Source organism: Poecilia reticulata, linkage group LG3 (assembly GCF_000633615.1).
Source record: "Poecilia reticulata strain Guanapo linkage group LG3, Guppy_female_1.0+MT, whole genome shotgun sequence".
Lineage (NCBI taxonomy): Eukaryota > Metazoa > Chordata > Actinopteri > Cyprinodontiformes > Poeciliidae > Poecilia > Poecilia reticulata.
Genome location: NC_024333.1, coordinates 19,861,283 through 19,875,575, shown reverse-complemented (window position 1 = coordinate 19,875,575; position 14,293 = coordinate 19,861,283). Strand labels below are relative to the sequence as shown.

The 14,293-nt window shown below is 37.8% G+C and overlaps 1 protein-coding gene across 4 annotated transcripts in view; it reads left to right on the top strand.

The window, feature by feature from the left end:
- The window catches only part of tcf12 (transcription factor 12), an 85,886-nt gene that overhangs the window by 9,132 nt on the left and 62,461 nt on the right, over positions 1–14,293 (top strand). For 3 of the 4 annotated variants that reach the window (XM_017304012.1, XM_008405387.2, XM_017304011.1), the window contains exons 1-4: positions 215–389; positions 1,188–1,276; positions 2,215–2,287; positions 10,569–10,642. In XM_017304012.1, coding sequence (XP_017159501.1) covers positions 1,205–1,276; positions 2,215–2,287; positions 10,569–10,642 — 219 coding nt within the window. In that variant the 5' untranslated portion in view covers positions 215–389; positions 1,188–1,204. Of the gene's footprint in view, positions 1–214; positions 390–1,187; positions 1,277–2,214; positions 2,288–10,568; positions 10,643–14,293 lie in introns of those variants that run through there. The other variant, XM_008405386.2, reaches the window with a different exon arrangement.

Below are 14,293 nucleotides of genomic sequence, written 5' to 3'. Positions count from 1 at the left end.
TAAAACACTGATCCATAAGCTCTAGCAGGCTAGTTGTTGAAACTTTGGCACATTGTGGATGATACCGTGGCCGCTGCTGTGCATAAAGCCAACACATGTGAGGACAATGGTAATAATGCGGTGATAAAGCTGCAGTTCATCAGAGTGACTCCCACAGCATCTCCCGCTGTGTGGGACCCTCGGCGGAGGGATACAACAGCCGCTGTCATCGTGGTGCTGAGGCTTTTTGCAAAGCAAAAATGTCTGCCTAAGGGAAACTCGTAACTGATATATAGAGGATATTTTCCCACGTATCTCCGTTTAAACCCGAATTCTGCCTTTGCGAGGCGCGTCGGAAGAAAACGACTCTTCACCAGATCACCCTAGTCCGGATTTTAATCGAGAAGCAGGTAAAATATCAAGGGGAGTTTTCCAGAAGCTTTCGGACCCGTGAAATAAGTTGGGAGTTGAGAGAGATATAGACCATCATTGCGTTTTGTTTTCTGGAGCTGGACACTGAGATTGTCACGTCCAGTGTTTGTTTGTCTCTGTTGCCCGTCTTTAATTTAGGTTTTAGGCGCCGAAACCACACTGTCTTCCTCGTTGTACAGCCAACAAAGCCAGTAGTAAGAGGCTGCATCTGCGAACGAGTAACTGCAGCTAGCGTTAGCCGTGGCTAGCCCAGAAACGTTAGGTGCTTCAGCGCAGGGGAAACCATCTCCCTGCTTGCATACAAGGCTCCAGAAACCACTGACATTAACAAGGCGTATTGCAGCATTATCAGCGGATTGTATACATGTGTAACAATCAGCATGCGGTGTTGTTACGGAGTGATATTGTTCCTGCGCTGATGCGATGCTGCAGGTCCTGGGTTTAACGCATCCATTCAGAGCGCTCCCTCATCTCTCTTTACCAGCGAATAAAAGATACAAACCGAATGTGTTTATGACACGCTTTAGCACCATTTCATCAATTACAATGTGTTTGTGTTGCCTTCATCTCTGTGATGATGATGAGGACGGCAACGGCAGAGCGAAGTTTACTTCACGGTGATGGTCTTTTTTTTTTTTTTTAAATTCTGCGTCCATAAGAAATGCCTCCCGTGGAGATGATTTCCTGTGGAGCTAGACCCCGCTGTTAAATAAAGCAGCAGTGATGCGATCTGATAGATTCTGTGTTTGTTTTTTTTGTGTTTTTTTTACTCCCAGGTTTCTAGATCGTCAGGATGAATCCTCAGCAGCGGATTGCCGCTCTCGGAACTGATAAGGAATTGAGTGACCTGCTGGATTTTAGTGCGGTAGGACTCCTTGTTGTTACCTGTTGGTGTGATTCCTCTCAAGTTTGAGGTTTAAAAATTCATTACAGATATATAGTTTTTTGTTATTTCCCTATTAATCTGAGCTTATGTTCCTTAACTGCGCTGTTCTTTGTGTTTTAAATTTGAACTATCAAGGTTGTATGCATTCATTCGCCACAAATCTAGCAGCCCACTCCCCTCCAAGTTATTGGTCCACCCCCGTTTTTACGTGATTTATTTCTAAAATGTTCCCACAGTTATCTAGTTCTGTTTGGCTCTGCAGGGGAATCCATATACTCACAGTCAGCACATTTTTAACCTCAACAGCATCAGTCAAATGTGTCTGGTGTTGAAAATGGTGATGGATATAAATTATATCTATTTGTTTTTAGCTAAATGAGTCTGGAAATGATCAGGGTTTAAAAAAAATCACAATACTGTAATTGTGAAATTGTAAATGTAGTGATCCAAGTTATTTAAGATAAAAAAAATAATTAATCTGGAGAGTTTGAGTTAAGCTCAGGAGTTACTTTAGTCTGATCTTCCTTTAATTGGCAGGTAAAATTAGAGAAAAAAAATTCTCAATTTTCTCTTCCTTAAATCAACCACATACTGTCTGATGCACTTTGTTGTGTTTACTAAATATCAGATGAAGCTCCGCCTTGCATAAATGAGATGATTTTTTAATGCATTAGTTTTCAGTTAAATTACAAACATTACTTTTCTGTTAAGGGGCTTGCTGCACATTTGTTTCTGTTATGTCTTATTGTACTTTTGAAAAAAAAATCTGAATCGGTCAAAATTGGAGTCAGCGTCTCAATTCTCAAAGAAAAACGTAAATCAGTATCGGACAGGAAAAGCCTGAACTGTGCATCTCTGCTCCACATAGCCGAGTCCTTGCTGTGGTTTTTGATCCGTGTCTGTATTTGTGCTTTCAGATGTTCTCTCCACCTGTAGGCGGAGGGAAAAATAGGCCCACCACACTTGGAAGCAGTCAGTTCAGTGCATCAGGTAGGAAGTGATCCCTTAAACCTTTCTCCATTTTCTGCAAACCCTTTGACATGAGCTCTATGTTTATTCCTGCTTAAAGTCTGCACACAAATGTATCAGTGTCTGGACGTCTTTTGCTTTTGTTCGCGCTGCTCCCAGAGTTATTTATGAATGGAGTCTGTAGGAAAAGTGTCTCAGCCTTCAGTCTTGGATGTAATTCCTCTGTGTGTTCTCCTCACATCTGGCGCTTGAAACCTGAACCCCCCACCTGGGGTTGTGGAGCGGTGCTGCAGTAAAGAAGTTGAACCAAGCAGTTTAGACCATAGACATGTTTTATTGATCTGTGTGCAATTATAGCACACCGCTGTGAATGTTAATCATGTTTTGCATTACTGTCCGATGAATAAATAATGCATAAATCAGCCGTGTTTAGGCTTGAATGATCAGGTGCTGTGATGCTTGCAGAGACTGTTATTACAGAGGATTTGCGGTGAGGTGTTTTAGAGGAAATTAGTTTCAGCATATGCGAGTGGTGGAGCTGCTTATACTGTGTAGTGTGAAGGGGTGGTAAAACATCTTGTTGAGCTTTTTTTTTCCCTGTTAGTGAGGAACTCGCACTGATAATTGCTCTTCCCATTAAAGAACTCTCCCACACAATTACCTACCTTATTTTTATGTATATATATGAGGATCTTAATTCCCCTTGAGTGTTTGTGAATGGCTTAGTTGCACTAGCAAGAGCTCAGGCCCCTCTTCTTCTGGATCGCTTCCTCTAGAAATAAACACTACAGGACATTAATCTGAAGCACGTCTATTGTCTCATGTGCCACTAGAGAAAGTCAACAATCGAGCATTATGTTTCCTGAAAGCGTGTCTTGTGCGAATCCACAAAGGCCGTCGTTGTAGTGGGTTATCTGTGAAGCGAAAGACACACATTGAGGAGAAATGACAAAGAAACAAGAACAGAGCTGTCACACATGACCTGTGGAGCTGTGACGATGGCTTTTGTGATACCTAATCATTCAGCTGAGAAGGATTATGTTTGTGGGTACTCTTCAGTAAAACAAATGACAAAGAGTCTGGTTTTAGATTTGAAATGTCACATTATCCTGGTTTGCACTGAGATCTGCATTAGGCATTACAGAAATACAGCTATTTCTGACTATTTTGTCTGACAGCAAAATGACATTATGATTTTTAATAAGCTTGTAGATAATGCATCTTTGTCCATATTTATTTTAATAATTATTATTTTTATTGTTTTCTACCCAAATGTTTCAGAACAAATTTGTAAAGATTAACTTGTGCTTACAGTAACATGCATGTTTTTTAAAACTGGACTGAATCATCACAGTGTGTGTGTTCTCACAGAAAGGGGCGTAGCGTTGTGTTTGATAAATGAATGCAGTGACATGTGTAGACATAAAATGAGCAGACTGGGTTTAGCCTCTAAAACAGAGTATTTTTGCTTTAACTTTTTATAATTTAATCTGAGTAAAATGGAGTAAAATCTGACAAGGTCAGCCACTGTGATGATGGTAAAAACAGAATTTTCCAGACCGTGTTCAAACATGTTCTGTTTCAGTCTACAAATACCTTGCTCATTTCTACAAAAAGGTTGTTTGAATATTTTGCTGCACATTTTTGGTAATTGAATATTGTACAGGCTATCCCAGTATCCTCACAGAGCTTTCAATTTAATTCTCAGACATTTGGTATATCATTAGATATGAGAACATAAATGAGACGGTGACCTAATGTCCTGATACAACAGACCTCATATTATTTCTAACAGTCTACACCCTTGATCCCAGTGCAGATGCCCTATTCAGAACAGGAGGGGATCAAAATCGAAACTCTTGTTTGAAAGACATGAAAAGACTCGATGTTCTATAAAACCTTTTTTGATGCATCATTTTAGATCCACATGACAAATGTTTTTCAATACTTGTGCTACATTTTATTATACATGACAGGATAGCAAAAGATTTAAGGGAATTTGTATGACATAGGCGTGAACACTTGATAATGTTTTCTTAGGTTTGGCTCATTGTTTCTCTTGCATTGTCAATAGGCATCCTAAAATCAGTTGGCCAATTATATTTTAAACAAAATTTGCAATTTTATTTACCCAATTTATCATCCAATCAGCAGATTAAGTACTGAAAATGTATTTTCCCTTACTTACTAATTATTTGGTCTATATCTGCCTTAACTCCCAGGACGTAATTTGATTCACTTTTTGAGTTTAATGAACATCAGAACAGTTGTTGATTCATTTTTTCAGGGTGATTCAAAAGAAGCTGCTGCGCATTTAAGCTCTTTTAAGTGTTACGTTTTGAGAGTTCTTTTAAAACATGACTAAAATTTGCTAATTAGACCTCAAAGAAACCAGTAGTCAGTATTGGGCAGCAGAAGCCTGGTCAGTGCAAATCTGTTTATAGACTTAATTGTCTGAAAGTTGGTCTGCTTCCATTCTGGAAGTAGATTAGAAACAATACAGTCCTGCTAACTTAAATAGATCGTATTAGAGGGAAACTCATGTTCCAAAACATTTAAAAACTACACAAATGTTAACTTTGAACCTTCTTTGTGCTGTTTTGCAAGAGGTCTCTTTGCCACACATTTACAAGAGGAGTCTGATCTGGACTGCTAACAGGTCAGTTGAGCACATTGTGTGTCTATGAAGTCATGCTTTTGTAAGTGGGGCAGAATGAGGTTTGGCATTGCCCCGTTGAAATGTCTGCAACCCTTAGTGGAAAAGGTGTTGCCTTCATGCTAGCTGGAGTGCCTTTAAAATTCAAAATAAATGCCTCTCCATCAGCGGTGCCTTCACAAATATGCGCCCCATACCGCCACAGATGGTTGCTTTTGCATCTTTTTACAGTAACTGTCTGAATGGTCTTTCTTTGGCACACGGCACCAAATGTCTGGTTTTTTTCCTGAAACGACTTCAAAGTCGACTGAACTGACCTCAAAATCCTGTCATCTGAGCAGACTCTTGGCATTCATAGTAAATATATGGCTTTCTGCTACAGCCAAAACAGGTTTGTTGTACATTTCTAGATCCAGCAGCAGACTGCATCAGGCAACAAAAGGTTTCCAATTGGCTACATGCGGCTGAATTGTTGCATAACACACACAAGGGATAATGGAAGCACTATGTTATACACAATTTTGCATTGAAACCTTTTGAACTAGTGCCCGATATTCTGACAGTTTGACATAAAGTGGTACACCTGTAATCAATTTTAAAATAGAAAAGCATTTTTCCATCAAGGAGAAGAAAATTTAGTGCATCATAGAAATCCTGGGATGCAGATTTACATTTAAAAGATGACCCGAGTATGACATTTTATGGATAAGTACTAGCCGAGTCTGGAATCAGGCTGGACTTTTTACATCCTTGCCTAGTATTTCAGATTTCAGCAAACAGGCCCCTACACGACTTTACCTCTGGAGTGGATTCTAATTTCAGGAGGCTAAAATTAGATTGCATCTGCACACATTTTCATTTGAATATTCCAGTACTGAGGGCCTGTGTAGGGTAAATCCCCCCTTCAGACTACAGTCAGAGCGCATGTCTCTCAGATCTTCAAGGTTAGGGAAGAAGCACCTATATAAGTGCTAGTGAACTTAAGGCAAGTGAGTGTGCAGACACGAGTGTGGAAATTGCTGGGAATGAAGGTTTGGATTATTGCATCTCAGCTGGGCATAGCCTGATAATTGAACCAGAGTGGGACGGGCAAAAACCCTTGAAAATTATGCTGGAGAAGATGGATTGGGAAAATGGCTCTAGCAGAGATTCATCGCTTCTCCCTTCCAGCTGTGTTGATGATGCAGACCTGATGAGCCCATTGTGAAGTAGCTAATTTTCTTTCAGCGCTGCATAGTGATGCATTGGTTGGTTGTGTGTAACTCATTCCTGACCACAGTCCTACAGATCCTCACTCCTGCCTCGCTTCATGTGCAGCTTTGTGTATCAGAATATTAAAAAATAAAGAGCCTGGTCTGCAATGATCAGAATGAACTATTGAACATTTATCACTAGAAGTAAAATCTGCAAATATATTGGAATGTAAAAACCAGAGACACTTTGTTTCTCTCCTCATTTCTATTTACACATTTGATCAAATAAACCAATCCTCAATAATCCAAAAGTCGTCCTCTTGCTGGCTGCAGCACTCTTGCACTCATCTACGAAATGTAATTCAGATGAAAATCACATGGGGAGGTAGTTTGAATTGCCATTCAGATTAGATTTCACAAATCTGCTTACTTAAAAATCTGATTACTTGCAGCTAACAGTGCTGACGGTCTGTGTTAAAGATCAGGCTTGATAAGCAAATCAGATGTACCCGCAGTTTCAGAAGTCTTAGAAAATAACTAAACCACACTTGATATGGGTTATTGACATTTTTCAAAAAAGGTTATATTTAGTGTTAAGTAAGTAGATCGGATCGCTGAAGGTCAATAGAACGACAGTGTTCCGGTGTGAGATTTATCTTAAATTTGGGGACATTGATTTGAACCATTGTGTGGCTGTGGATGGACATGGAACGTTTAAATTTTTTTGTCTTAGTTCACTGAGAAATTTTATTTCTTTATTTTAGCCAGGACCTTTGGTGGTGGCACATCGGTTTTCAACTACTAATGTGTGTAATCCGAGTGCAATTCAAACAAGATTTAGGCTAAATCTTGTTTGATTTAAAAAAAAAAAAAAGGCACATAGTACATATTTTTCATTTAACCACTTAAGACTTTTTTATACATTAGAAATACATTAATATAGACCAATAGCTCAATTTCTTTTTTAAGCAAGAAAACAAACATGTTATTCCTAAAATATAATTCCTTTAGTAAATCTGAACAGGGTGAAGCTAACATTTGAGGAGTTTTGGCTAAAACCTGTCTACGGATAAAGATGTTTTTGTCTTAAACGTATTGTTTAAATTACAGCTCTGAATGTGTTCTGTCTTCAAGCGACTGTTTTAAGTATGTGTACTCCAGTTAACAATTGATTGATTAGTAAAATAGTTGACAATTATTTCAATAATCGATTAATCACAATTAATCCGATTAATCGTTTTGAAGTTTTTACATGTAATGATAATGACGGGGAAAAAAAACAAAAAAAAAACTAGAGCTGCATAGCCCAGTTTTCATGCCTGCTGAAATCAATTATGCCAAATGAGAAAATTCCCAGTGTAAATACTTAAGATCCAATAAATAGTTGACATTGAGGGGATTTATTCCACTGATGACCAGGCTGATGGTCTGTGGAGTTTCAGCCTTGTCGCATATTGTTGTATTGTAGTTCATACTTCTGAAATGTTCCCTTTCATGCCAAAACTCGCCCCTCTGTATTCCTGTTGTAAAAGCTCTTGCTGAATCCGGGTTTTGAGAGCGTGCAGCTGTTTCTTAATGGTCCAGCAGAGAGCAATCAGTTATGAGAGGCAACCTATGGGCTTTCTCTGTCATTTCCCCTTTACAATTACTTTATGAAACAGGATTCTCACCACAAATGTTGAGAAATAAAAACATCCAAATGCATTTTACAAAGGAAACATAGAGGTAGCTTCTTCTTCTTTTTGGTCACATCTGAGATGATTCTTATTGTTAGGCTCTCTAAGAGTGCTAACAGCAGCTTGGATTTCTGAAGTCCTTGTTCTTTCACTGAATCCAGTGCTTTCATTGTTTTGCTCTAATTCTCATGGGTTTGTGAATAGGCGGGTCAGGTGAGACTGCAAACACTGACCGCTGCTGCAGTTTGCGTGTGAAAGTTCTCCGTTCGGCTGAAATGCATCACAATGAAATAGCTCAAATACCTATGTGAGTGCTTGAATTAGTTACACAAGTATCAGAGCTAAAAATGTAAAACATCTCAACCAAAATTCAGAAAGTGAGATACAGTTACGTGTGTAGTTTTTCCATAGCGGCGGTGCAGAAGAGGAAACGAATCTACAGCGTGCGAGCGGCGAGGCATTGTGTTTGTCAGGATGAAACTTCAAATCTACAGCTCTGCTCACTGGAGCGTGATTTCTGGGTAGTGAAATGTCACCAACTTTCTGCACAAGTGTATAATTAGCTGTACAAATTTCTTGTGAAGAACTTATTTCCATCAAGGAGAATAAAAATACGACTAACGGTAATAACCTACTGTGCATCAAATTTGAATTTTTCTGTATGTTTACTGTAACCATACAGATAGATCAACCTCGAAATGTTCTCTATTCTCAGTAAGTTAAAAACAGGTGGACACATTGTAGTCTACGATTATTGATTGCAAATAAATGGCTTTATTAATTTGACCTCTTTTGTAACAAGGTTGTCTTTGTTGCGTTGAGTCTAAGTAAAATATGTGAAACTTGAATTGGAGAAAATACACAATAAAATTAAGTATTTTGCTTTGTTGAGTATTATTGTTTTCAAATGCACCCATTTTTTGAAATCTAATTTTCTTTATTTGAACTTGAAGCAGAGCATATTATATTGCTTTCTACAGAGACAGATGGAATTACAAGAGAAATAATCAATAACGCGATAAATGTAGATGCTCTGTTGCTGCGGTTTTGTTGATACTACAGCACAATATTGTTTTAAACAGCAAGAAGAAGCGAGGCATCAAATATTTCTTAATGGCTATATCACATAAATTAGATTGTAAATACCAGATATTATATTTTTCAACATATGCCAGATGGTCTTGGTTGACAGTTTGGTTGGCATTATTGATTTTTGCGTTTTTCTGTTTGTCTTTTGAAAGATGAGATGGAGGTTTTTGTTCGTCTGAAGAATTAGTTTTATTATGTTTCAGTTCTCAGGTGCTTAGCCTGGCCTGCATCAAATCATCCAGTTGCTGGTCGCCTTTTGGTGCATTTGGAGCATATGTACCAATAAAGTTGTCCAGGCATTTAAAGTTAAATAAACAAGATCTTGAAACTTTTGAACATCTGAAGATATTACATTTTGACATTTCTTTTCTTATGTATTGATGGTAACATAACAGAGTTACAACAATTCTCCCCTAATAATCTCTAACTGGTTACTGGCAGATGGAATAACAAAACAAAAATCCAAAATTTGTTTCCATTTTCATAAAATGCATCAAGACCTTCCATAATTTTCAGCCTGCAAGATCAATAACCAACATCGTCAACTGTAATTAAAATTTACTTTAAAAAACGGAATTATCAAAACAGAATCGACGGGTTTAGTTTCAGACAACTAGAAATCGGTAAAGCATTATCAGTGCATCTCTAAAACAGGGCCAACCTTTCCATTACGAGACGAGTGTTTAATGCCAGTCACTCACATGAAGCAGGATTTTTTTTTGTGTGTGTTATAAATTACTTAATTTATATGACATAACCTAAGCTTAAGAGCTTGGTAAGTTTTATGAAAAAATTGTTTTGGTATTTTTTCACTAGATATTAGGGTTGTTGTTAAAATATTTTAGTAATCGAGTACTCTATTGATTATTTTCACGATTAATAGAGTAATCGGATTTCTCTCTCTCTCCCTCTCTCTCTCGTACTCCAAGCATTGCAGCAGGCAATTTAAGGAAACTTATCTGTCCCCCCCAAAATGCTGAAAACCCTGAAAATTCTACGTGCTGCTAGCAATTAGCAACAATTCATAGATGGAAGTGAGAGCGCTGCCCAACACAAATAATGATCCAGCTGGAACACGGTGCGCTAAATAACCAAACATAGTTTAACGAAGCTTAAATTAAAGATTCCTCGATGATACATTTTCATCGAGGAATCTTAATAATCGAGTTACTCAAATCATTCACGGAGTCGTTGCAGCCCTAGAAGATATTTACTAACCTGGAGGCTAGCCTTTTTAAAGCTTGCTTTTCATTTTACAAGGATTTTCCATCAGGTTTATTTACTTGTAAGATGCTAACAAATGCTGATATTTTTTTCCTACCAATCATTAAAAATCAAAAAAGGATGTCTAATTTTTAAGGTAATGAAACAAAATAGTGTGCGTTAATTTTTCTGTGATATTAAAATTAAACATCCCCTAGTTGTTTGTGTTGTAGATTACCTGAAAACAACCTAGATAATTTAAAAAGTAAGCTTATTTTTTTCTTATTATTGGATCAGATCTTTCTTTAAATCTATGGTGTACACATATAAACACAATGTGCAATGCTAAAACTTGCCTGTTGTGAAGAATGGTTTGTTTTTCTTCCTATACATTCAGTTAAAGTGTGAAGCAGTGACTTGTAAATGTAGTTTGAACTGTGAGAGTTGGGGGGACTGACTGAATCGTGCATCTCTTGTTCTGACAGGTATGGATGAGCGGACCAACCAAGCGTCTTGGGCCCCAGGTGGCGAGTCCAGTCCTTCCTATGAATCCTCCCGGGTAAGATGACCCACAATCTAATGCCTCTGAGTGGCCTTTCTGCTCCACGGCGCATCATTTAACACTCATTACGTCAAAGTGGGGAATTCACAGTGTTTTATCTCACCTTTTCCCAGAGCCTGTTGTGTTATTTGACCTGTTATAGACACATTTCTCTTTGGTAGATTTAAAATGTTTAAGTTCTTTTCATCTAAAAGAAAATGTGTTATTTTTCTCTTTTAAAGCACAAAGTAAAAATGTTTTTATTACAGTTCTTGGTCGGTGATCAGCGGTTTTCGTGTAACACCTAACATTTCATTTTTAGCTGCTCCTAAATTCAGTTTTGCCTCACAAGCAATGTAAAACTACATCTTGTATATCTGATGATAATATTGAACAGGGAACAAATATTACCTGGAGAAATGTTGTTTGGCTGAAATACTGAACATTTGTTCAGTCTGATTAAAACTACAGAAACTGCAGTTTCTTTTTTGTACCACAAAGTGATGCAAACCTAAACATTCGCTGGTTAATGGTGTAATATTGAGAAATAAGCGAATCTGTATTTGACTGTGATGATTATAGGAAAACTAGCTTTTAAGTTTAAACAGGCTTTGTCATTTACTTGTATGTTAACCTTTTATTGATCAATTAATTAACCATTAAAGCTTTAGGTCTGTCTGTTTAAACAGCACTGATAATTAATTAAATTCTGTTATTAAAGCCATGTTTCAGGCTTTAATTATGAAAAATGTGAATGATACAAGCTTCCTCTAATTTTGAAGAGACTTTAATTCAGTTTCAAGTGAATAAATTCACAGGTTTTGGCTTATCCTTATCATCATTCTTAAAAATAGAGAATAACCTAAGTTACAAAGTGTAACCACTGAGATAAAATCATCAGTTATGGTTGTATTGCTGAAGGTCACTGCTTTTCATCTGCTGCCGTCACAGGAGCTTATATGAAGGGCTGTGTTCTTGACACCACAATAAAGAAAACACAAAAAAATATATACATTTATGGGGAAAGATGTTCTACGTCTTACAGTCACAACAAGCTTTTTGCCTTCTGAGCATCTCAGGAAATGTTTTATGCAGCTTTTATTTTGAATAAACTATAATTTATCCACTTTTTATCTTTTGAAACTGTGTTGCCTTTCTCAGTGTAAACCTTTAAATCACCCATCTTAAAATGTTGTGCAGTTTAAACCTGATATTTGTGTGATTATATCAACTTTTACATAGAGGTTCACTGCATGTCTTTCTTGCGTCTAAATAAGAAGCTCTCAGTGTTTGTATGAGCAAGTGTGAACAGCTCTGCCTGTTTGTTTGTCTCTCACACGTTGGCTGTTCCCGATGCCCTGTATGAATTCCAGTTAATGTCAATCTCCTGTCACTTTCTATTAGAACTCAGCTAAATGTCAGAGCCACTCGGCCTGCGTTACCTTGTTTATTTCTCGGTGCCCTTCCCGAATGAACATCTACAGGCTATGGTAACATAGGCGGCTTGATTTGAATTGGAAGACAGAGAAGCTTGAGATATCTTCGCTCCAGGTGCATATAAATGAGTGATTCTGACATTACAAGGCGCGGCGTCAGCCAGCAGACAGCTGTTTGCACATCCATAAGGCCTGCATGCACTCTCTGAAACAGCTGCACATCTGTATCCTCACACAGACTTGAATATAAAGCTTTTTTTTTGTGACTATTTTATTTAACATTAAGTTGTCCATCCATTCGGGATGGGCATTTATCGTATTGTTTATTATTTATTGTGATATACTACTTATAATGATAAGATTTTTGATTTATTGTTGTAATGATAACTTACAGTTAATGTTTAAAACCCCCAAAACTGTCCATATTGTTGGGATTGTTAGCTTTACTAACAATGTTCTCCACTTTTTGTTAAATTAAAGCATCAGTAAATATCAATAAATTTAAAAACATGATTAATACAGCTTCTGTGTGAAGTTTAGTGATACAAATAACTTATTTATATAACTAGTGTCCCGAGAAGTGTTTTACAAATGGGTGTATGTCAACATCAGAGTTCCCTATAAAAGAGGTAATAAATGGTTTTATCTCCACGTTTATCATTATCACAATATAATATAAAACTTGTTAAGTTCACATTGTCCACCCTTATCATCCGGCCATATGAATGAATGAATGAATAAGTGTTTTACATTGGTTCTGTCACTTTGGAGGGTTTAAGGTCAAGCCACAGCATCTCATTTGAAGTCCAGACTTGGACTAGGCCACTCCGAAATAGGGATGGAAATTCATTATTTTGAATTAAAGAATTTTAGTGTAAATTTTTACCAATTAGCATTTTAAGAAAGCAAATGTTAACATTAGTGATTTCTGCTTCAAGGTTATGATTACTTAACTAAAGTCATTAGATATTATTAAAGTAAAGAATTGCTTGAATTACCTTTGCAGTTTAACCTGAGAACTCACCTAGCATAATACAAGATCAATAATTTACATAAAAATGATCAAATGAAAGGTTAGAATCATTAGTTGCTAAAGGTTTGTGTGAATAATTAGATTTTATTTATTGATGTTTCCAAACCAAACCTGACTACTTTGAACATGTCATACTTTGTTTATAACAGGTTGGGTTAAATGCTGCTTCCCTTATTTTTTCAGGTATTTTGAGGACATGGCATTGTATTCAGCTAGTTTGAGTCAATGCATAACTTGCATGTTTCTGAATGTTTTCAGACATGATTAAGTTCCTAAGATTTCTCTTTAGAAATACGTTATGCATTTAAGACCTACCTCATATTTTCTTCTTTTCTTTCATTGTGTAAGAAGAGGTCAGAATGACTTTTTTTCATCAAAAGATTCTCTTTTGCTCGATAAAGTGAAGACGTGCCTGTTACTTCTTTCAGTATACTTAAAAAAACAACAACAAAAAAACAAAGAACAGAATCAAAAACTTTAAAGAAAATCAATTTATGGTTTATTCACTAAATGTGTCCAAGGCTGTTGGAAGAAATTCTGCGTGCCTCATCCTTCAGTCGGCTACAAAGGGAATTCAGTCTTGTCCCTGAGCTTGTTTGCTGGTGCGCTATGAATGTGTGATCAGTCGACTGTGAACAGTCCAGAGACCTGCCGCGCTGACCTTGGCTCGCAGCCAGCCGCTGTTTCCTGGGCAGCCGCGGCTGCAGACTGGCGCTCTGACAGGCAGGGCTGTGCCCGCTGCCACCGCACGACAGCCCCCCTTCTCCCACGTGCCCTGCCCCAATTGATATCCGACCCCACGCGCATCCATCACGACCATATCATGACTTCCCAAGGAGCCACATGCAGCCACACGTTCACCTGGGATGCTGCCCAGAGTGTGAAGAAATGACTGTTTAAACAGTGCGGTGAGTGATAGGGGAGCGAGGCGTGAGCTCTGGCCTGCTTGCTGCCATAGTTATCTGACAGTTATTTAGCCAGTAGTGCAAACGCAGCCCCGTGGCGGCCATGACAGGATACGTTAGTGTCTTGGATAGATGTAGGCCACCAGTGTTTGGGAATGATGAGGGACCTGTGATTGATGATCTAACTGACTCAAAGCAGCAAACACAGGGCAGTAAGGCTGTTAATGTAGGAAAAACACAGTGGCGTCTTTGTGTTTCAGACAGCATGCTGGTACTCTCTCTGGGTATTTGTTTT